Source organism: Anoplolepis gracilipes, chromosome 7 (genome assembly GCF_047496725.1).
Source record: "Anoplolepis gracilipes chromosome 7, ASM4749672v1, whole genome shotgun sequence".
Lineage (NCBI taxonomy): Eukaryota > Metazoa > Arthropoda > Insecta > Hymenoptera > Formicidae > Anoplolepis > Anoplolepis gracilipes.
The window spans coordinates 2,384,616-2,407,948 of NC_132976.1; the positions used below are offsets into that span (position 1 = coordinate 2,384,616).

Here is a 23,333-nt window from a genome sequence, read left to right on the forward strand (position 1 = left end):
GGCAGGAAACCGCGTGCTAAGAGAAACACACGGCGACGCGTATTACGCCAGAAACCGGTCGGCCAGGTTTCCACGGCGTTACCTTCTCGATCGCCGTGACATTGGCATTAACGGTCGTGCCGATACAAACAAACTTTGTCATTTTTCAGCTCGTGATTTGAGTTTGCTTCGATAAAATTATCCGAGTTGCGTAACTTTCGAGCGAGGTTTTAATCCAAGGGTAAGGGAAGTAAAGGAAGAATCTCGCGTCGTACGACAATTTTCTTTCCTCGTCTCGCGCAACAGGGGATGAAATTATTCCATCATCTTTTTCATCAACATTGCGGGATGGGCTGGCCCGGGGTTCGCGCGGCAAAGAAAACCGCGACCTTGGAGAATGCGTAATGCAGAATTTCGTGCACGCAATACACCGGGGGGGCCGGCTGCGGTGCCAGGTGTTCATCGGACCGTGTGCGGTTGATGGTAATGAACTTTCGCGAGGCAAGGCCGCCGGGGATGATTTCATAACGCGAGCGCAAGCGCTCCGCGTTCTCCTGCAGTGTAATAGCATCGTTCGCGCGCGCATTCGCGCTCGGACGCGGAGAAAGGGACGGGTCAGGTCGAGACACTTTGTAGGAGAGAGGAACCGAGAGGGTCGCTTTCCGAAGAGAGAGAGAGAGAGAGAGAGAGAGAGAGAGAGAGAGAGAGAGAGAGAGAGAGCGAGACAATTGCGAGAAAGGAAAGAAGGGCGGGAGGGAAGACGGCGGAGAGGAAACGGGAGGACTCTCTCGGCGAGTACGTCGACTTACATAATGACTCTCCCCGCGATTCCTCGAGATATATATAAAATATACATGTGTCTGTGTGTGTGTGTATGTATACGTGCGATTCTCTGTCCTCGATTACGAGCGAGGCGGCCGAGAGGAGCGTATAAATCTCGCGCGCGGAAATTATATTCGAGGGAAGATGCGTTTATTGTTGATACCGATAAACTCCCACGTCGTTCTTTTTCTACGCGATCAAGATTGATTTAGGGTCCGCGGTCCCTTCTCGGTATACCTCGAGAGAGAAAGAGAGAGATAGTCTGGCTTTAGAGCGTACTTTAGTCGATGCACGCGGCTTTATACGACGCGTTTTATTCGAAACTGTATTTTTATCCGAAGCGCAGAATATTATCTCGCGCAGCGAGATTTAGCGTACGACTCTTGCTGCTTCTTGCAGGAAAAGAACTCACCATCCGTACGTTTCTCGATTACGAATAAGAATAAAAAAACAAGTGTCGGAAAGTACGTGGGATCGGTGACGTACGTGTCGATTGTGTCGAGATCATCGCGTTTCATCGTGATGCAATTCTCCGTTACCACAGTCGAAATACGTCGCAACTTTTTGTCAGCATCTTCTCGGTCGTACGCACTCAATGATCGTCCCGTTAGTTCGCCGACGGTAATTTATCGTTCGCCGGTGAACCGAGAAGAAGCGAAGGAAATGCTTGCAAAAAGTAGTCGCTCGATTTTTGGTGCGTATCATCGTAAGACTCAACGGACCGTTCGAGAGATGCGACAAGTCTTTGTTGATTCCAGTCAACGATGAGTCGAATCAACGATGATTATCCTCGTAGCAAATATCTCCTTATCAATTTCTCGTCACGGTATCGAACAAATCTTGACAAATAAGCAGCTTCCATCGATCGATACTGGCCATGATCATTTCATTATGCGTTCAATTATAAGCGGCGCTGCTTGTCTGTTGGATAATTGTATTGTGCAAGAGTGCGTCGTATTATAGTTGTCGCACGCACAATGAAGAACACGTACAGAGATTACAATCGGGATTACACGGGACACCTTGACCGTAGTCTCTGCGAAGGAAGGTGCAACGTAATAATTTAGCCCGACCATTATGCGAGACAAGAATCGTCTCGGTAGGACACAGTGCACGCGTACGTGATGGCTCCGTATAACGTGGAGGCACGCGGCTCGGGCCCCGATCCCCGATTCGCTCGTGGGATTGACGAGGGGTCTTCCATTCACCCGAAGCCTGGGTCGTCGTGATTCCCAGTACAATTCGATTCATTGGAAATCGCCTACGTCGCGGAATGTTAGTTCTCCAATTCTCGCTTCTATAAGACTTACGGCACTTGAAGCTTTTTCTTTTTGCAAAAATGCATAGATTTTTAATAAAACGGACAATTTTTCTGCACGTATCAATAATGTAATTGTCATTTACAAGTATTTAGATGAATCTTTCTGATCCGTATTCTATATAATACACATATATTGCACGAATGTCGCATTAAATCTCTCTCGAGAATGTGATAAATTTCGAGAAAACGAGAACGACAGTAACTCGAATAGAAAAGGCTCATTTTGCGATTTCTCAATCGCGAGAACATCTTGATGATTGTATCTCGGAAGAGTTTTATTCTCACGTTTCAAAAGAATTTCGAATTCGAAGTCCTGCGTGCGACACTTTAATTCCGAAAGAAATTACGAAAGAGCGTCGCGTAAGAAGAAAAGTGGAGGGAGAGACATATACGCATTGTGTGTTGTACGCGTCTGATTACATGCAGAAAGCCAAAGGGAATTCAGTATTCTGTGCGCACTAGCTATACAACTCGTTTGACTAGAGCGAGGGTGTTAATGAGAATTCGCCCACGTATGCTCGTGCCATATGACACTTCCACTCGTCCCGCGTCAAGCTCCGGTACACCCTCAAGAGAGGGAAAGAGAGAGAAAGAGACAACTCGAAATGCGTCCTGCTGGTAATTACTATGATAAACTGCACGCGGGAGACGCGTTGACGTCATCCTCTTCTTGAAAATTTCACCGACTTTATTCGGCGTAATCCCGTTTTATGCTTTTCATTAATTCTTTAATTCTGTATATCTAATCTAACATAATCATGCGTATCTATCGCGGCGCGCTCGATCTTGTAGCACAGTTAAACTGTGCTTGTAGCATTAATAACAGTCGTGTGTTTCTTTGATTGCAGCGCCGGTATATGATCAGGATACTACACAGGTCGCAGAGTACGATGGAGGTATGTATATCTTGCCGGCATTAACTGCATCTAATCAATCGACACGCGTGTCAATATTAATCGTGTCGCGGTTCGAGAAGCCGCACGTGTCGTGCTTTAATTAAAAGACTCGAATATTATGAATGGTTTCTAGTGATGTATCGCAACATTAAAACTTCACTAAACTCGTTGCATTCCGCGACATATAATGCCGCGAAAATAACAATTGCCATTACATAATTACACTATATTTAAGATTTTTGACATATTTATTAATAATCAATTATATTTCTCTAGCTGCTGGCGGGTGTTACTTCAACTTTCAGCGTTATCAAGAAGGCGATAGAATTATTACGAGTGAACCATGTCTGAATTGCACGTGCCACAATCGAATGTTAATGTGTTACCTGAAGGTATGTCCATTCACGAAAGCGATCGGCCAGGATTGCACGGTGGAGAAGCGTCCGGATCAATGCTGCCCCGTGATTACTTGTCCGGAAGTACCGGTCCAACTGTTGACGTCGACAACTAGTGCACCGGATTCCACGGCGGTTGGTTTCCACGATAATTACGGATGTAACGTCGACGAAAGATTTTATCCAGACGGCGCTATGCTGCCGGTGGACTATCACAATCCTTGCGAGCTCTGCTATTGCATCCGAAACAAAACTACATGCGTTATTACAGAATGTACTCTACAAGTAGCAGGATGTAAACCGGTCTACCAACCGGGCGTGTGTTGTCCGATCAAATACAATTGCGGTAAGTAATTGCATGTCTCGTGATATTTCGTACTCTGTTATTTCGTGCGCTCGCAATTATTGATTATTTGCGCAGAATATGAGGAGGAACTTACCACCACGGTTGGTACAACTCCCGGATTTATCATCACCACAACTCCACCTCCCGGTGCGCCATCTCAATGTTACCGCGATGGTAAAGTCTACGAAGATGGCGATCTGATTAACTCGAGTCAGCCTTGCCAACATTGTTACTGTTTCGGAGGTGAAATCGCTTGCGCGGTGCAAGATTGCGGAAGGCCGATGCAAGAGCACGGAAAGAATTGCAAGGCCTTACCGCCACCAGAAGGAAAATGTTGTCCGACCACATACGAGTGCGGTAAGTAATTTCATATAATAACCGAAGGTTGCGATGTATTATAACTCAACGAACTAATTGAGGCAATCAATGAACATTAAAGGATACGCTTATGATCATAAATTTATTACAGAGGAAGCCGAACAAGTATTCATCCCGCCAGAAGAAGCTAAAGAACAACTTCCGGAGCAAGTACCACATGATCTATTGACGACCGAGTCCCCCATGCCAATCGATCAGGAAAATCAGCAAGCGCAAGATGAATATCCTCAAAAGGAAATATTCCCAGGCGCTGACAACGCTATACCGCACGAGGGAGAGGAAGAAGCGACTATTAAAGAAACTATTGAACACGTTACTCAGGAACACATTCCTTTAACCGAGAAACCCGCAACACCACCGGCAGAAGAGAACCCCGAGACGGAAACTATCGCTATTGAAAAAGAGTCTAGTCCTCCCACTGAGGTGACACCGGAAGAGGCAGTAACTACTAAAGTGTCCTCCGAAACAGAAGCAACGAAGACGGAAGCGCCTACAACAGTACAAAAAACTGAAGAAAGTTTAGCTACTGAAGCACCTGCCGTTGAATTGCCAGAAGCTTCGTCTATCTCGGAAGGCTTACAACCCGAAGAAGAAGCCGCAACTACAGAACATGTACCTGAAGAGCACATAAGCACCGAAGAGAGTATAGTTGAAAAAGAACAACCGACTGAACCTGCCGTTAGCGAAGAAACACAGACTGAAAGTGTAGGATCAGAAGAGATTACTAGTCCACACGAAGAACTTTCAACAGAGGGGACTAAAACAGAAAAAACAACGGAAGAAGGACAACTTGGCGTCACGGAAACGCCAGAAAGACCAGAGATTTCAACCGAAATTCTTGAGAAAGCAACATTACCGGCATTAGAAGCTGAACAGCCTGGTATTAGCATTGTTCCTGAATCTGTCACCGAGAAGGAAAGCGAAGACAAATTAGAAACTACAAGTGAAATTTTGGCAACTGAGACGGAAGCACCGATAAAAGAAACAACTGCAACTGTAGCTCATGAAGCGTTCAGTACTGAAAAAATGATCACAGAAGAAGAAATATCTCATTCAACGGAAACTACTGTTACGGAGGAAATTCAATCAACTGAAGTGAGTAGTTCATCTACAATTCAAACTGTTGAGAAAGAGCAAAAACCAGAGATAAATGAAGGTAAAGAGGAACAACCGCCGCAAGAATCGACATCCGAGCATGCAGTAATCGAAAAAGAGCAAGCTACTCTCGGTCCTAAGAAAGAAGATGCCGGCCTGACTGATAGTCCAGTAATTGGCGAGGAACATATCACTACAGAAGGACAACGAGTGGAAGAATCAACTTCGGAAATTCCAGCTCAATCTTCAACCAGTATACCGATTCCTGAACGAAGTCCGGAACAGAAAGCGGAAGACGAGAACGTGTATCACGTGACTGAGGATTATCACGATATTACACGACCAGAAATTAGTCCCGACAATCTCATAACTGAATATCCGCAGAAAATCCCTACAACATACAGTCCACAGGAACAGGAGACTACGTTAGCCTCGTCAGAAGAAACTTCAAAACCGATTGCGAAGGAAACTGAAATACCAGAAGAAGGAAGCGCAAAACCGGAAGAAGCTACAGAAATGAATTTACCAGAAATCAGTCAACCAGAAATCACTACGAGTTCCGAAGAAACAAAAATGGAAAGTACTCCTGCTGTTATTGAAGCTCAGACTAGTACAGAACCTTCTATAACTACTGTTTCTCACATACCAGAAGAAAAAGTATTTGAGAAGACTGAGAAACCTGGTGTGCCGAAAGAGATCGAAATTGAAGTATCGCAAACAGAAATTGAGTCAACGGAAGAAACTGTCAAAGAAGAATTGTCTACAACGGAATTTGGCATTGAAGAACCTAGTTCTCCTGAAGTCAGTGAAAAAGAGATTCAACCAAAGAAGGAACAGCCAAGTGAAGAGGGAATAGAAACACAATCTCCGACAGAGGTTACAAAACCAGAAATTTCTACCTCTATTTCAACTGAATACGAATATTCAACGGTGTCTCCGAGTCTTAAAGAAGAACAAACAACAAAAGGTGAACATATTACCATAATTCCTGAACAATCGACCGAGCCACAAATCAGTGAAATAGAAACTGAAATTACTCCTGTTGAAAAAGAAAAGCCAGTCGAGGAACATATTACAGAACAACCCATTATTACATCAGGTATAACCGAAGAACCTATTTCAAAAGAGACAGAAACTACGGTAGCAATAAAGACGACAGAAGAAGTCGAAGAAAAATCTACGACACAAGCGTCTATTGAAAAAGAACAAACTGAACAACCTGAGCAATACTCAACCGAAAAGACTTCAGAAGAAGCTGTTACAGAAAGCCATGGTGCGCAACAAACCGAAGCACCTGCAATCGAAGAAAAGCCTGAGGAAGCAGAAGGTACGGAAGGCATATCAACAGAAAATATAGAACAACAAACTGAAGCAGTGATAATAGAAAAAGGAACAAGTGAAGAAAAAGAACCATCTGAAGAAACTACAGAAGTGAAATCAACGGAAGTTACAACAGAAGGTATCAAACAGACAGAGTTACCTGCAAAACACCCGGACGAAATAAGTGAAATTGAGAAAGAAAGTGAAGGAGAAATCTTTGTGCCTGTATCGGAGGAGGCGCAAACAGAAATTCCTGTAGAAGCTGGGTCCACCGAATCACCCGTCGTGGAGGAAACAGAAAAAATACACACTGAACCTTCTATTAGTCAACCTTCAATTCCTTCGGATCGCAAGGAAGATCAGGAATCTGTTGAACCAAAACCAAGCGAAGAAACACAGGAAGGTGAAGAACAAGTAACTCAAAAACCATCTCTCGAAGAGACAGAAGAGACTGAAACACAAGAGCCGCAGAAAACGACAATTCTTTTTGAAGAAGCTGTTACCGAATCTGTTTTACCAGAACAAAAAACGGCTGGCACAACAACGCTCGCTGATTTAGGCGAAGCCGTCACGCAACCAGCTGTGGAAAAGCAACCTGAAGTAACGAGCGAACAACCAGAAAATGTTGCAACAGAATCATCAGAACAAGAGCAAACTCAGAGACCAGTCACTGAAGAACAGCTCGAGATACATGTAAGCAAAGAAACTGAAACACCTACTTCTGTAACTCCTATCAGTGAGGGCGAAGGTACTACGACACTTGAGCCTATTGAAGAATCGACGAAGCAAGTTGAAGGTGAAGTTTCCGTCGAAACAGAAATTATACCTTCTACAGAATCTATATCTACGGAAGAGAGACAACCAGAGACACACGAGCAGACTACACAATCATTGGTAACGGAAGAAGAATCAAGCCAGGGAAAAGGTGAAGAAATATCTACGAAAGAAAGTACGATTCCAGAAACGCCTAAAGTGCCTGTTACCGAGGGACAACCACAGAAGCCTGAAGAGGAAGAAATTGCAAGCACAGAGGCGGCAATTCATGAAGAGCAGGAGGAACAAGCAACGGTTACCGTAAAGGAGACGTCTGAGGTAGAAATTACGACTGAAATACCACTGGAAAAACCTCAATATTCAACCGAAACGAGCATTCCTGAAGAATCTCATATAGAGAAAGAGACTATAACGGAGATTACACCTCGTCCATCAGGTATTCCGGGAGAAGGTAACTGCCTTGTTGAAGGGCAATCTTACAGCAATAATTCGGCTGTTCCACCTGCAAACGCGTGTCAGACAAGTTGCCGTTGTATTAGCAGTATTGTTCAATGTGAACTCGTGCAATGCCCTGCCCCGCCAGCTCATTTATCAGACTGTATGCCAGTTTATACAAGTGGACAGTCATGCTGCCCAATGTATGCATGTGACTCTTCAACCCCAACTGCCGAATTAGAGTCTGATAGTCACGTAATCGAGCCGCATATTCCTGAAGCAGAGGAAGGCCAAAAGACTTCTTTGCCAACAGATATACCAAGAGAACAACCAGAGGTTACTGAAACAACGAAAGAATATAGTACGTTAGTTACTGAGATTAGTACATCGGAGGCACGGCCTGCGGAAACCACTGTTTCCTCTATTTCTCCATCGGAAGAAGAGGGAGGGTTGACTGAGAGAGAACAGACTACTCTAAAATCTGTTGAACAGTCAACTACAACTTTGCAATCTATTGAGCAGCAACCTGAGGAACATACTACTAGTTCTGTGGCTGAGACACAGGAGCCTATTAGTCAAGTACCCGAAGAAGAACATACTGTGCTATCAAATGTGCCAGAAGAAATTAGTGAAAAAGGAGAAGGTATAACAGAATCGGCAACTTCGACTGAGCAACCACGGGAGGAGACTGCCGAAACACAAACTCCTGTTAGTGGCGAGGAACAAGTAATCACTTCCACGCATATATCTACAGAACAGGAAATTCATGACGAAGAAATTACGACTCCTACTGTAACAGAAGAGAAGGAAATTTCTGTTCCTGTTGAAGTAGTAGAAACTTCAACATCTGCTGAGAAAGAAATTACAACCGTTGAAACTGGTAAAGAAGAAGAGGCTACGACTACCAAAGAACAAGAAAAACCCTTCGAGGAAGAAAGTGTCGAGGAACAATCTACGATTAAGTCGATTGAAGAAGGTGATAAGAAGCAGCCTGAAGAAGAGAAAGGACCAATATCAACTTCCGAAAAATCAGTTATCGAAGAAGAGTTACCAGCGAAACCAGAAGTGTCAGAGGAACAAAAGACTGTTGAACCAACTGAATATGAAAGTACTTCTATTCCCGAAGTTCAATCGACCACGGAATATAAAGTTGAAGGTGAAATTGAACACGAAGAGAAAAAAGAACATGAAATAGTTACGTGGACTGAAAGTGAACAAGCTACTCAGACCGAGGAACCAGAAAGTCAAACGAAATTACCAAGCATTTCATCGACCAGTGTAGAGACAGAGGAACCGATAACACCTGCTGTCGGATCGACAACTTTGATACATGATCATACGGTGTCCGAGGAAGCGCCATTAGAGGAACATGCAACAATAAAATCCATCGAAATATCCACGGAAGGAAGCAAAGGAGAAATAACAACGGAATTTTCAACTAAAGTTCCTGAAGAACAACATGTTACGATTCCTGTCGCCATTGAAACAGAGATACCTAGCGAGGAAACCATTGAACAAGAATTAGAAAAATCTAGCGAAGAAACTGCTAAACCAGTCGAAGAATCTACTTCTGAAATTTCTCACGAAGAAACATCACCAGAAACACCGGAAAGCGCAGTAGAAACAGAATCTGCGGAACATCCTGAAGAACATACGGAATCATCAAAACACGAAAAAGAACCAACTGTCACAAAATTGCCTGACGAAAAACTACTTGAAACTGAATCTCCGATTAGTACGGAACAACCAGTGACAGCTATTGAAGTTACAGAAACCACTGAAGCAGAAGCGGAACATGAAAAATCTACTGATTCTAGTATTGTTCACGAATCGGAAAGTACGCAAATTCCAATTGAACAGCATCCAGAAGCTGAAATTGAATCTCATACAACTGAACCATCTCTCGAAGAGCATACAATAGCTGAGAAAATACCAACAACATCTGTACCTGCTGAAGAAGAAACTAGTGAGCAATCCGTTACATCGATAAAGGAAATCGAACCAAGTTCAGATGAAGTAGGAACTAAACAACCTATTGCTCCCGAAGCGGAATCCGAAGCACCAGTAGAACACATCACTGTTCCAATCGAAGAATACACTACGAAATCTGGAGAGTATCCTGTCGGAGAAGAGACTGTTACGCCTAGAGAAGCCGAAGCAACAGAAAGCGCCATTTCAACAGAAGAAACCACGCCGGAAAGCGTAACGAGTCAACAAGAGCAAACTGAAAAGACTGTAGAAAGTACCAAACCAGAAACAGAATTGCCTAGTTTAACGGAAGAACAAACGGAAAAACAAACTATTATTCCCGAAATTCACAAAGAAGAAGAAGAGCAGAAACCTGAAATCGAAATAACGATAGAAAAAGAACCGGTCACGGAAGAAGCTATTAAGGAGGAATCTGTAACATCTGTTGGTATTACAGACGAATATCCTGTCATGGAACACACCGAACAAGAAGTCGAAGTTCAGGGAGCAACAGAAACAACAATTGCTCCGAAAGAACAGAAGCCTGAAGAGGAAGTTACAGGCGAGCCGGAACGACCACTGGGTGAAGAAGCGACGACTGGATCAAGCTTAATACCTGAAGAACATTCAATATCAGTAGAAGTAGAAGAAAAAGAAAAGAGTACTCCTAAACCTGAATATCAGACAACGTTATCTATCGAAGAAGAAGAAGCATTAAAACCAACGACCGAGGTCAGTAAAGTGGAAAAACTTCCATCCGAAGAAGAATCTGCTACATCTGAAAGTGCAACGGAAAAACCGGAGGAAGTAAGCACAACTGAAAAGTTTGCAGAAATTCCATCTGAAACAGAAAAACCAGTTGTACCAGAACAGGAAACAGAATTGCCCGAGCAACAAGGTGAAACTACCACGAAAACAACTGAAGATGCTGTAATCGAGGAGAAATTACCAGAGGAAATAGTTCCAGTAGAAGTGATTCCAGAAGAGAAACCAAGCGAAACTACTACAGTAGGTGAAGAAGAAGTACATGTTACTGAATCCGGTGTTCCAACCGAAACGACTTCTATTCACGAGGAAGAACAGTCATCGACAAAACTACAGCCGACTGAAGGACTTGCTCCTTCAGAAGAAGAAACTCTTGCACCAGAAGAGATTCAGCCAGGTAAACCTGAAGAAGAAGTGCATCCAAGCATACCTGAGGAATCTCAATCTACTACAGAACATGTGCCTGAAACATCTGTTACGATAAAAACAGAAGAGCATCCAGAAACCGAACAACCAGAAATCTCTTCGGAAACTACCGTATCAACTGAAGAATCAATCAAGGTATCTGAGGTGCCAATTGAATTGCCTGAAGAGAAAGCTACTATCGAACCAATATCACCAGAAGAGCCCGAAACCCAAGTCCCGATAAGACCTGAAGAAGGTGCGCAATCTGCGGAAACACCGATTGAAGAACAGGTTACAAAGAAGGAGCCGGTATCGACAGAATTACCAACCGGAGAAATTACAGAAGAAACTCCTGACGAGGAAATCAGTCATCCTCACTTTGACCACTTGCCGGAGGCTACTGTGAAACCAGAGACTGATTATCCCGCAGAAGGTGAACCGACGTTGGGATCCGACGAAGAACATTTGCGACCGCTCAATCATACTGTAGAATTAACGGAACGACCTGGCTTCCACGAACAACCGATGACTACTTCAGCATCTCATATTCCGGAGTATCCCGATCATTCGGGTGAGGATTATCCTCATTTCCCACCGCAAGGCGGTTTGAATCCCGATGAAGATTACGATGAAGACGAACACATCTACGGACCGGGTACTTGCCGATACGGAGGCAAGGTCTATGTCTCGGCACAACAGATACCCAGAGATGACCCGTGCGACTTCTGCTTCTGCTTCAGGAGTGACATCATCTGTTTGCAGCAAAGCTGTCCGCCGCCTATTCCGGGCTGCCACGAGGAACCGATCAGCGGTTTCTGCTGTCCTAGATACGAGTGTCCTGTATCGATGGCCACGACTCTTAACTTGACTACCACTACTACCACGACCACGACCACGTTACCACCGCATTTTCACACTCACGCTTATAAGGGTGCCGCGAGACGAGGCGGTTGCCAGATCCGTGGTCAAGCGTATCGAGTAGGAGAGGTCATTAAATCGGCGTCTGGACCTTGCCTTCATTGCACGTAAGTTTATTAATGAAAGAAAAAAATATATTTTTTTATTTCTACAATTACATTTTTTATGTCAAATTTATGTGCATTATCTCTGAAAAGTTTAACGTAAAACCTTTAAAAAAATTTTAGTTGTGGAGGTGACGGCAACATGAAATGCGAACCGCGAATGTGTAGTCCAGAACCGATGTTGAGGCAAATGATCGCCACGGCTACGGCCAAGAGGAGGAGATGAGCCATCCAACTGGATCGCCTTTACAAAGAATCATATACGAGAACGACGAAGTCGACAGCAGGAGATTCAGTGTTGTATAAAAGTGAATTAAAATTATTCTAAACTACCTAAACGTCGTGCGAAACACAGACAATAATGTGCTTCGGCGATCACAAACTGAGTGGCCAAAACGTAAACGTTTATAATAATAATATTATATTATGTTATATATATAAAAAAAAAGAAAAACAGCGATGAATGAAAGATGATGGAAGTAATAATATCGGTCGGAGATCTGTAGAAAAAATTAACTGCGTATTGAGGCGCGTTATCGGTGCTAATACGCGAACTCGGAAAGAGGAAAAACGAAGCAGCGCAGATGTAAAAAATATAAGAAAAAAAAAAGAATAAATTTTCGTTCGTGATAATTCCGCGTTCTGTCTCGGGATATTTTGTACGCTCTGAAAAGAGGAGAGAAAGAGATAAAATTACTGAACGTACGAGACTTATGACTGTGCCTTCGTCGAGTGTCGAATATCAACGGCACTGCTTTCGTTTCGGCAACGAGCGCCGTCCGCAGCCACGGTCATCGTCGTCGGTATTTTAAATAAGCCCGAAGAATCGCGATAGCTCGCGATTTTGTAGGTATTGCGAGAAAAGGGAAAGAAAGAGAGAGAAAGTGCGACAAATGCGTTTCGTACGACGCATAAAACGAAAAAAGAGAAAATTCATTGCGCCAGTCGATCGTGCAGTGATACTAAAAAACAGCGGAGGAAAATCGTACGAAGAATATCTCGATTTGTAGAGATCGTTCTCTCTAGCCAACTTCAAAGTTTTTTAAACATTTTTCTACGCAAATTACACGTCCACGGTATTCCTCTTACGATGCAACGCTTGAAAAAATTAAAAGAAAAACATGATAGCGTATCACTGCGACAATCTTAAGCGACGACGATATGTTTTTTTTACGTCATTATTTGCTACGTAATCAAGCGCGTTTTGGATTGTTTAATCGGCTGCTACTGTGTGTCCTAATGATCGGGTCACGTTATTCAAGTTCGCTGACATTCACGCGCACTCGAACACGATCGAAATTAATAGATCGGCACAGTCAGCTGATCGTGCTTCCAGTACTCTTAAGCCGCGAGGATCCTGAGATCCTGTAGTCCGTTTTCCTCTCGAGGAAGAATTTCCGATCGAGCCATTTCTTTCTTTTTATTTTTTTTTTTTTTTTTTTTTTTTTTAATTGCTCCGTCAATCGTATACAGTGCCAACGATCGTGTCCTAGTGCGCACGCGAGTGTGTGTATGTGCGTGTGTGTGCGTAGTGTGGTGCGTATGATATGTTAAAGGATGAAAGAGAGAGGAAGCCAGAGAGACGAAAGATACACGCATCTCAAAGCTCAAACAGCGGCTCGCGCGGAGGACCGATCCGAGAATTTGCTTCTCCGGCGAGCTGGCGTCATTATATATATATATATATATAAATATAAATATATATATACATTTATATATAATTCTTTATATACATTGTACCCTCCTGATGATAATACTTAATGATAACAATGTTCTATACGTTTGTACGAAAGTATATAGTTATCTAAGACGAGATGAAATAATCGCTCGCACAGGTTCTTCAGTCTCAAAGTGTCACGCTAAGAAAAGGGAAGCGATACACGATCTTCGGGATCTTTCGGGACCTTTTGAGGGGATCATTTCCCACAGGTCAATTATTTATCTTGATAACAATTATACGCGGCTCATTCAAGAGCTAGAGCTTTGATTGCAAAACGTCACGTTTTGAGACTCTGGAACTTCGCGAGCTCTCTTTAGTATAATAAATAGATCGAATGGTATATCGCGTCGCACAAAATACTGCGCATACTGTCTGTATTTATAATAATCGGACGAAGACGAGTCGAAGTTCGGTCTTCCTGATATCAGCGGCCCGTTAGTTCTAGTACTCGTTTATTGATAATTAAGCTCATATCTGCCCGAGGAGAACAGCTTCTCGCGGACAATTATTATGAAAGCGTTTTCTCTTTTTGTTTACATAAAAGATTTCTCTCGACTTGAATGACCAACGAATAATTGCGGCGTATTCATAGAGCTTCCACGACAACACTCGATCGTGATATATAAAGTAGCCATATTATTACTGTTACTATTTTCAGATATAAACGAAGCCAATATTCTACGCACATCCAGTAATAAATGATTGATACACGTATGTGTGAGACGCTTTTGTTTTATAAAGTAATAAAGTTATATACAAGACTTGCAAAAAATGGTGAGAAGTGCCTCGGCGTTTGTGTTGAGGGAAAGTAGATTCGAAAGAAGAATTTCGATATAATTTCAAATATTCGTAGATAAAAATAATAACAAGAGTATACGGAATATTTCGCATATTTTTTCATATTCGTGCGTTTAAAATCGAGAACATAAAGGATCTCAATTAGTTGAAAAATTGATGAAAACACGCGAGCAATGCAAACGATCTTCGATCATCTGCTAATTAAATTCACATGACTGATATCGATACGTGTTAGTTCTATCTCGACAATCGATTATCGCGGGGTCGTGTCGTTTAAAATAAAGAGTCGAGTCAGTTCTTTCCAAGCCAATATTCTAGCGATTATAGTCGAAATCTAGTATTTATCTTGATATCATCCACATTCCCCTTAACTCATAGCGAGTAATATTATTACCGAAGGTAAATCAGTGTCGAATATTTAACGGATAAGTACGATATTATGGTACGCATATAACTGTAATAACGTAAGATATATGATGGATACACATAGGATGCATGTAAACTAATGTCAAAATCGGGAGACAGCGAAAGTGTGTTTTCCCGCGAGACCCTTTTCCATCTAGGACTTGCGCACAATTTTATAGACACGCATATATACGCATTGTACTTAGGCACAAAGTGATCAATTTTTATCTTCATTTATGCCAACTGCTTTTGCATTAATTATCACTATAAAAAAAAATATTCGCGCGTTTTGCATTTTCTCCACGTATATTCGCGAAAAGACGAGATCCTTCGATGATCGATAAATATCTCTGAGAAGGAATATGCGAAGATACAAAGATTTGAATTGGTCACGTGGTGCGTAAAATGCAGTAAATATAGCGCACAGTACGCAAAGATACTCGATCCCCGCGCGATGGATTTTCGACGCTTCTTTTCATACACACGTGAGTACGATCGCGCCCCTATTCCGCATCATGCATATAATTTGATTATTCGTTTCGTCGCGTATATTATATATATATATATACATATACACATATAATATGTGATAAACGAGATGGAGAATAAACGAGAGCGAGCCGGGAGAGTGGTCCCGGTGGTGCCGACTGTACGGAGGTAGGCTAGATTCGACAGTACGTGCTAGTATAAAGTGTCCTTTTTATATGAATAAAAGATTTTGTATGTCAATATCTATGTGCATTCTTGTGTGTTTCGTGTTTTCAGATATGTTATTTCCATCATATCCTTCCTCATCCCTGGTGGAAATATTTCGATTTAGCAAGAGGTAATGAATTTGATTAAATCGTTGCTAGTCGATTATTATTAAATATGAAAATAATCAATGATTCGCGATTATATATTTGAAAAATATTTTTAGTTTTATTTTTATGCGTATTATAAGATAATAATATGCATTTTCAGATTAGTGACTAGATAAAAATTAATTATAAAAAATACTTAAATAATTATTAAAATTATCTTTCTAATTATTTAATATCTTAACAGGAAAATTTTATAAAATTACGAATTATATTATTAAAAATCGTGCGGCTCATTTATGAGGTGTTCTAAGACCTAAGATATTTAAACACGTGCATTTTACGCATCACGTGGAGTAAATTCGCGATTCAGGATGTTTAAAAAATAAAAAAAGCTGAAAAAATAGTACGATTTTTGTAATATTGCATTACACTTTTTGCAACGAATGTAAAAGTGCATTATAAATTCTAGTGTATTACAAAGTCGTAAAGAATTATATCCCTAGGCGTGTGTTGGCAACGCGTGTTTTGACGCATTATCAAAGTGGTGTTATTTTTCGGTATTCGCGCTAAGCGAAAGCATTGTGTGTTGCTGGATTTTTGATTTAGATACGCGAAACCGTCGGTGTCAACGAGCGATGGAAGCCGGTGCGAGTACGGGTACCCGTACGACGCGATTTATGATGGAAGGCGTCGGCGCCCGAGTGATTCGCGGACCGGAATGGAAATGGGGAAAACAGGTTAGAATCGAGAGGTTAACCGCGTTAAACGTAGCTTTTTTGATAGAACGCGATTTTTCCCTTCTAAGAGATTACTCGCAATGAATACTTTCACGTCTCTTATCTCCTGTGACGGGGATTTGAAAATTTTTTCCAAAAAATTGCATGTGCAAAGATGTAATTCACTTTGCTGTAAGGTTACTTCGATATTGTTTGTTTCACGTATGACAATCGTTATTTTATTTAATTAGCATTACGATGCATTACGCATTTATTTAAATCATTATTATTTCATTGTGTTGTGTGTTAAATAAAATATATGTGGTTTTTCAAAAATAAAATGTTAGATGTATGCAAATATTAAGATTCTAATTTTGTACCATATTTGACTAGCAAGTGATAGCCATATTGTGTCAGTTAATTTCTTTATATTAATAATAGAAATGTAAAAAATAACTTCAATGGTTTGCATTTAATAGGATGGCGGAGAAGGTCATGTGGGTACTGTCAGGAACTTTGAATCACCAGAAGAGGTTGTAGTTGTATGGGATAATGGTACTGCAGCTAATTATCGATGTTCTGGAGCCTTTGACCTGCGTATACTAGATTCAGCTCCAACAGGAGTAAAGCACGATGGGACAATGTGCGATACCTGTCGTCAACAACCTATTTTTGGAATACGATGGAAATGTGCCGAATGTGGCAACTATGATCTTTGTTCCATTTGTTATCATGGAGATAAACATCATTTGCGGCATAGATTTTTTCGTATTGCTACACCAGGAAGTGAGAGAGTTCTACTAGAGCCCCGTCGAAAAAGCAAAAAGGTATAAATAGTTACTCTTAATTTTAATTATATTTAAAAATTATATTTTTAGACATGTTATATTTTTTATTAATTATATTTTTAGACATGTTATATTTTTTATTAATTAATCCTTTGATATATAGATTGCAATTCGTGGTATATTTCCTGGCGCAAGAGTTGTAAGAGGTGTGGATTGGCAGTGGGAAGATCAGGATGGTGGAAATGGTCGTCGAGGAAAAGTTAATGAAATACAAGATTGGTCTGCAGCTAGTCCGCGTTCAGCAGCTTATGTTATTTGGGATAATGGTGCTAAAAATTTGTACAGAGTCGGTTTTGAAGGAATGGTTGGTATTATTTCACTATTACAATATCAATTGTGTGAAATAGTCATTTATTAATATATTTTTATATATCTAGGCCGATTTAAAAGTGGTCAATGATGCAAAAGGGCAAACAGTGTATAGAGATCATTTACCATTACTCGGTGAGCAGGGTCCAGGTCGAACAGGACCTCATGGCCTGCAAATTGGTGATCAGGTGATTATTATCTATTCACGATAAATTTATTTTGCATAAAAAATACAAAATATTTGATGTAATTATTTCTTTTTTCTGCATCTATAGGTTAATGTTGATTTGGAATTGGAAATTGTACAATCACTGCAACATGGTCATGGTGGCTGGACAGATGGCATGTTCGAATGCCTTGGCACTACAGGAACGGTCGTCGGTATCGATGAAGATCATGACATCGTTGTCTCTTATCCAAGCGGTAATCGGTGGACATTCAATCCTGCTGTACTCACTAAAGTACAAATACCCGTCCCCGTTACTAGCTCAAGTTCTGATAATCAAACATTTGCTGTTGGAGATTTGGTTCAAATATGTCATGACATAGAAAAAATTAAATTGCTTCAGCGTGGCCATGGAGAATGGGCCGAGGCAATGGCTCCGGTATGCAAATTTTCAAAATGACAAACTAAAGTTCAATTCCATTTGTTTTTGTCTCACACATTCTAAATTTTGAATTTGATTTTCAGACCTTGGGAAAAATAGGTAGAGTGCAGCAAATATATCATGATGGAGACTTGAAAGTGGAAGTCTGTAGCACATCATGGACATACAATCCCCAAGCTGTCACAAAAGTTGCTAGCAGCGATGGAAGTGTACCAGGAAATAGTAGCGGTGGTAAGTATATGACAAACTAAACTGATTAACTATTTCATTAGTACATACATTTAATATGTTCTACAACATTATATATATTTTTTCTTTATTTTCCAGAACGGTTATCTGCATTATTAAAGAAATTATTCGAGACACATGTATCAGGTGACGTTAATGAAGAATTGGTAAAAACTGCGGCAAACGGCGACGCCGCTAAGTGCGAAGAATGCTTAAAACGACCGGAAGCCGATGTTAACGGTGTATTTGCCGGTCACACCGCTTTGCAAGCAGCGAGTCAAAATGGTCATTTAGAAGTTATTAAAATACTTCTGCGATATAAAGCAGATGTAGAAATAGAAGTAAGAAAATAGACCTTATTTTATAATCGATTAAAGGTTTTAGATATTATATATTGGACTGCAACTTTATTTATATCGTGTTTTTTGAATGCAGGATAAAGACGGTGATAGGGCCGTTCATCATGCTGCTTTTGGAGATGAGCCAGGAGTTATGGCGCTTCTCGCTGGTGCCGGTGCTGATTTAAACGCTCGAAATAAAAGACGTCAAACGGCTCTTCATATCGCTGTTAATAAAGGACATGCTGGTGTTGTGCGAACCTTATTGGAATTGGGATGTCATCCGAGTCTGCAGGTAAGTACACACAATTTACAGTCATATATACTAACGTTAACATTTCTCAGGATTCATTTCCAGAGTATTGTATGTTTATTCAGTTTTGTTATATATTATCCGAGAGTTGAAAATACAACTTGTATGTATTGCGTACATATCAAACATATATATATATATATATATATATATATATATATATATATATATATATATATATAAACAAAAAATATTTTAAGACCTGAAAAATAGTTTTATTTCGCTTATATAACGAACTTCTTAATAGTAATTACTTATGAAAACACAAGTTAGTTTAATAGAATTGAAGATACTGATAAAGACAGGGATATTTTTGTTTTTTAAATTTGAAAAATCCTGCTTTATTACATTTTATGTAATAGCAAACACATACCGAATAATATATTAATAATTACGGTCAAGGAAAGCGCACAGAGTTATCAGCTCCAGTGCATATAGATTAAGCAGTTCTGTTTATACAGTCACGAAGTAAATCAACGACTTAGAAAACCACGGGTTTATTGTAGGAGATTGTACCGGAATGAAATCTCGTGAAATATAACCGTAGGTGGAGGTTCGCAAGGTAGTGGCGGGCCGCAAGGGAGGATAAAGGGAAAAGGGTGGGGATTGTTTATTTTATTCTTGAACTGTCTGAATGTGATATATTTGTGGTATTCCACCCTCCAATGATTTATACTGGTCTGAAACTGCGAACACCTCCTGCTAGTACCCCTTTTCCTCTCTCTTTCAACATCTCGCTTCGTTTCGTTTCTCATACCATTTCCGACGCCGCACGAGTCTTTCCCGAGCACGTAACGTATAGTAACTAAGTCCGTTTAATTCACAGTCAATTAACTTTTTTATTTCCATAAGTCATTTGTAATTTTACATACTATAAAGAAATTCTTTTAAATATTTCCAAAAATTTTCTAATTTACGACAATTAATTTTCATTAAATTAAAAGAAAAGAAAAATTAGAGGAAAATATCTCTGTACGAGGTAGGTTTTTATTGTAATATTACGCATGCATACACAAGAGAGTTTATATAATACAATGCAATGTGTGCAGTAGTCTAAGCATCTGTTTTTTTTTGTTTCTTTTAATTTATCGAAAGTGCAAAGATATGCATAGCTTACTTGGAATGGAAGAAATAAATTTGAATCTGAGGCGCGAAGGAGACGTAATAAGGGCGAAAAGAACGGGAAAAAGAACGAGAAAGGGCAAGAGAATGAAGGGAGAAAGAAGAGCCAGTCTTGTTGAAGAAGGAGGAAGATTCCAATCAGGATATATCGGCATATATATTACCCTCCTTGCCTCGATATTCGAGAACGGTACCCCTACAGAACTGGCGAGTATAACCGTACGCAGCTGTATTTTATTATTGATGGCCTCGGGAATGCCTGGTGAATTTTCCTCGCGTTCAAACGGTCAACCGCGCGGACGTTTACTGATATCGCAAACGCTTAAAGCCTTGGCACGCTACAAACACATTTTCTTATATTTATATTTCACGCTCGAATTCTGATTTATTCACTATTCGTCTCTCGCGCGCGCGCGCGCTTGTATTTATTTCCGTTTCTCAAATATTTTTCGCGAAATAAAATATAACATGTATTTTTCTCTCGCGTAATTTTACATCAACCATTTCTCTCATTGTTTTTTAAAGACGATTTAAAGACGACACAATATCTGCACAAGCATCGGATACGCGAATGTGAATTAGTGTTAATTCACCTTTGTTACACGGGTATCTCCTCATTTTCAGCAGACTTAATTAATTCAGTTATCTGCCTCGAGGAAGCCTCGAATTCCACCTGCGTTACGAGTGTCGCGGGATTGTGTTTGAGAATACGTGTTGCGCATAATCAAGACGCGTTGTGTATATTTGGTGCTCCAGCAAGAGGGTATAACATTGGAACCCCTTATTTCTCTTCGAAACAATTCGAATCTGAAGGCACAAGTAGAAACATTTTCTGTAATAAACAACATTTACGTGCTTGGCATATATTGATGATTCTCTGTTATTTCTATTTTTTCTTGCAAAAAGAATTCTTTTACAAAATATACTAACAAGATCTTCTATTAAAATTGTTTCTTTTATATTTTATTTTATAAACCCCAACATGATGATATAATTATAAGATATGATTACATGTATGTATGATAATATGATTTCTGAATTGAAGCAATCTTTTCATAAATATATGGTTTATAAAAAATAACAAGACTTTTGTTAGTGGATTGAGTGCATGTAAGTAATCATAGTAAATTATCGTGAAAGCTTTCTTCCTCTTCTCATAATGCCGGCCAATGGCTTAGAGAAGTAATTAAGAAAGTTAAGCAATACCCCCTCCTCATTTTCATAATCACCAGACAAAATGGTATAAATTAACAGTAAACGTAAATCAACGATGTTTTTACGTGGTGCAGGTTGTATTGCGAACATCGTGAAATATCGTTCATATATTTCATCAGGTCGGAGGCATAAGGCTTGCGAAAATATGCTTGCATTAGCGTTTGCAGAAATACGGTCCATGTCTGTTTCTTCTCAGCTACGCTCTCATTCCGCACTTACAACCGGCATTTGCATAATTACAATTTTTTTTTAAAGCGACGAGAAGCTTCTTAATGAGAAATTATTTAAAAGTATTTATCTTGTCGAAGTTTTTAAAGTTCTTAATTATTTCGTTAATTTTTTTTCGGATTTTCTCTAATGAAAATCACAAAGCTATATAATTATTGTATGATTATTCTTATGCGAAATTATTGTAATTTTCATTCGACCGTGACAGCAGACTATTTCATGGTAATCTTATTTTATTCCGTCGCAAAAGTTTTGAAAAAGAAACTCTTTTTTCCAACTTGCGTTGTACCGCCGAGTATACTTTTCGCGAAGGAATAAAATTTCAACGATCACGTACGTATGTACCAGACAAGAAAGGCAGACTCCCGTGTTCGGCACGTGCGCGAAATTCCGACAAGTCGATCCGACAATACCGATGGGGGCGGTAGGTGGGGGCAGAAGAGCGAGGAGAATTTTTGCGATCGCGCTATCATCCTGTCTGCTTCGTTGAAGGATCGGACTAATCGAAATACCGGACGTCTTTGGAGCTGCTACGTGTGTAAGAATGTGTTCCCTCTGGTGTGTGTGTGTGTGTGTGTGTGTGTGTAGCAACCCTTCGTTGCTACCCGTTAAAATCGAGCTAGTCATCCTTATGGCATCCGCTGTTCATTTCGGGATATTCGAGGAAAAATATCGAGACGACATCCGACCATAAAGCTTTTATCTTTGACATCGATTGTTCGTACGTCTTCTTTCCCTTCTTACGACCGTACGATTGAAAGGGAGATAATTTGAAAAAATATTGCGAAAAGATTTGAGCGAGAGAGTTAATTTATGGATGAGTTTTATTTTTTACGATACCTGTGTGTGCGTAGTTTTTCGATAATATTTGTACCACGACAGGAAACCGATTGTATTCGTTGTGACACTGTAAAGGTTGTCGGTGGCATGTATCGCGTGAATTTCAGTCAATGAGGATTAATCGCTTTGGAGAAATTGCGTCCTCTCATGTACTCTGTGCAACTCTATCCCTCCGACATGGCATTCCAGCCGAGACCACTCTGTTTTACGAGCATGAGCGGAATATCGTATACACGCCATAATCGAGGCCGATTGCGTTCGTTACAATTTAGCTGAATATCGTCGAATAAATGTCCGAAATAAATCGTAGACAATCCAGGCTATACAAGTTCGCAGACGCGAAGCGCAATTCGACCGGATACTATTAATGATAAAACGTTACCGGCCCTTTGATCGGTTATGGGAATTATTCGATTTCCAATATTCATACGGTATTCTATGAAACCGTAGATAATTGCACAATTTAATAGGACGAATCTTTGTGGGCGTTTCCTTCGACATCAGTTGCGCTCGCGATAGGATTCCCTCGAGGAATAACGAGACGTAAGGAACAAAGATGCGATTGATTGCAATGATGCAATTCGGGTAGCCCTTTACACCCCATCGTGCGAATAATGCATTCAATCGAATCGGTAGTCTTTGCACCGGCGCGACCCGTCTTTTATAAGAAAAAGTGATTCGTTTCGAAGCACGGGATACGCTCTGCGGGGGAGTTTGAAATCGAAGGCTGCAGAAGAAAGTGTCTATATAGGTCCGTATGGCCCTTATTACAAATCCAATATCCACCTAGTTGAGATATATATATGCACACACACATATGTGTGTGTATACGTCTCTCTCTCTCTCTCTCTCTCTCTCTCTCTCTCTTTTGCTTCCTTGTTTTTTTTCCTCTCTTTTTCGATCCATCTCGATGCTATCGCC

The 23,333-nt window shown here is 40.6% G+C and overlaps 2 protein-coding genes and 1 long non-coding RNA gene across 10 annotated transcripts in view; 2 read left to right on the forward strand and 1 right to left on the reverse strand.

Annotated features, from left to right (window-relative positions):
• Positions 1 to 15,573, forward strand: part of LOC140667857 (uncharacterized) — a 40,270-nt gene extending 24,697 nt beyond the window's left edge. Inside the window, exons 3-7 of the mRNA XM_072896147.1 lie at positions 2,971 to 3,018; positions 3,295 to 3,759; positions 3,835 to 4,116; positions 4,229 to 11,924; positions 12,045 to 15,573. Of these exons, the coding sequence (XP_072752248.1) occupies positions 2,971 to 3,018; positions 3,295 to 3,759; positions 3,835 to 4,116; positions 4,229 to 11,924; positions 12,045 to 12,147 (8,594 nt within the window). The 3' untranslated portion in view covers positions 12,148 to 15,573. The remainder of the gene's footprint in view (positions 1 to 2,970; positions 3,019 to 3,294; positions 3,760 to 3,834; positions 4,117 to 4,228; positions 11,925 to 12,044) is intronic.
• The window catches only part of LOC140667872 (uncharacterized), a 248,724-nt gene that overhangs the window by 52,166 nt on the left and 173,225 nt on the right, over positions 1 to 23,333 (reverse strand). The gene's annotated exons all lie outside the window — the stretch shown is intronic.
• LOC140667864 (E3 ubiquitin-protein ligase MIB1-like) overlaps positions 16,184 to 23,333 on the forward strand; it is a 297,267-nt gene continuing 290,117 nt past the window's right edge. For all 8 annotated transcript variants that reach the window (XM_072896168.1, XM_072896166.1, XM_072896167.1 and 5 more), the window contains exons 1-8: positions 16,184 to 16,384; positions 16,843 to 17,190; positions 17,315 to 17,515; positions 17,589 to 17,708; positions 17,796 to 18,125; positions 18,212 to 18,359; positions 18,456 to 18,697; positions 18,792 to 18,989. In XM_072896168.1, the coding sequence (XP_072752269.1) occupies positions 16,283 to 16,384; positions 16,843 to 17,190; positions 17,315 to 17,515; positions 17,589 to 17,708; positions 17,796 to 18,125; positions 18,212 to 18,359; positions 18,456 to 18,697; positions 18,792 to 18,989 (1,689 nt within the window). In that variant the 5' untranslated portion in view covers positions 16,184 to 16,282. The remainder of the gene's footprint in view (positions 16,385 to 16,842; positions 17,191 to 17,314; positions 17,516 to 17,588; positions 17,709 to 17,795; positions 18,126 to 18,211; positions 18,360 to 18,455; positions 18,698 to 18,791; positions 18,990 to 23,333) is intronic.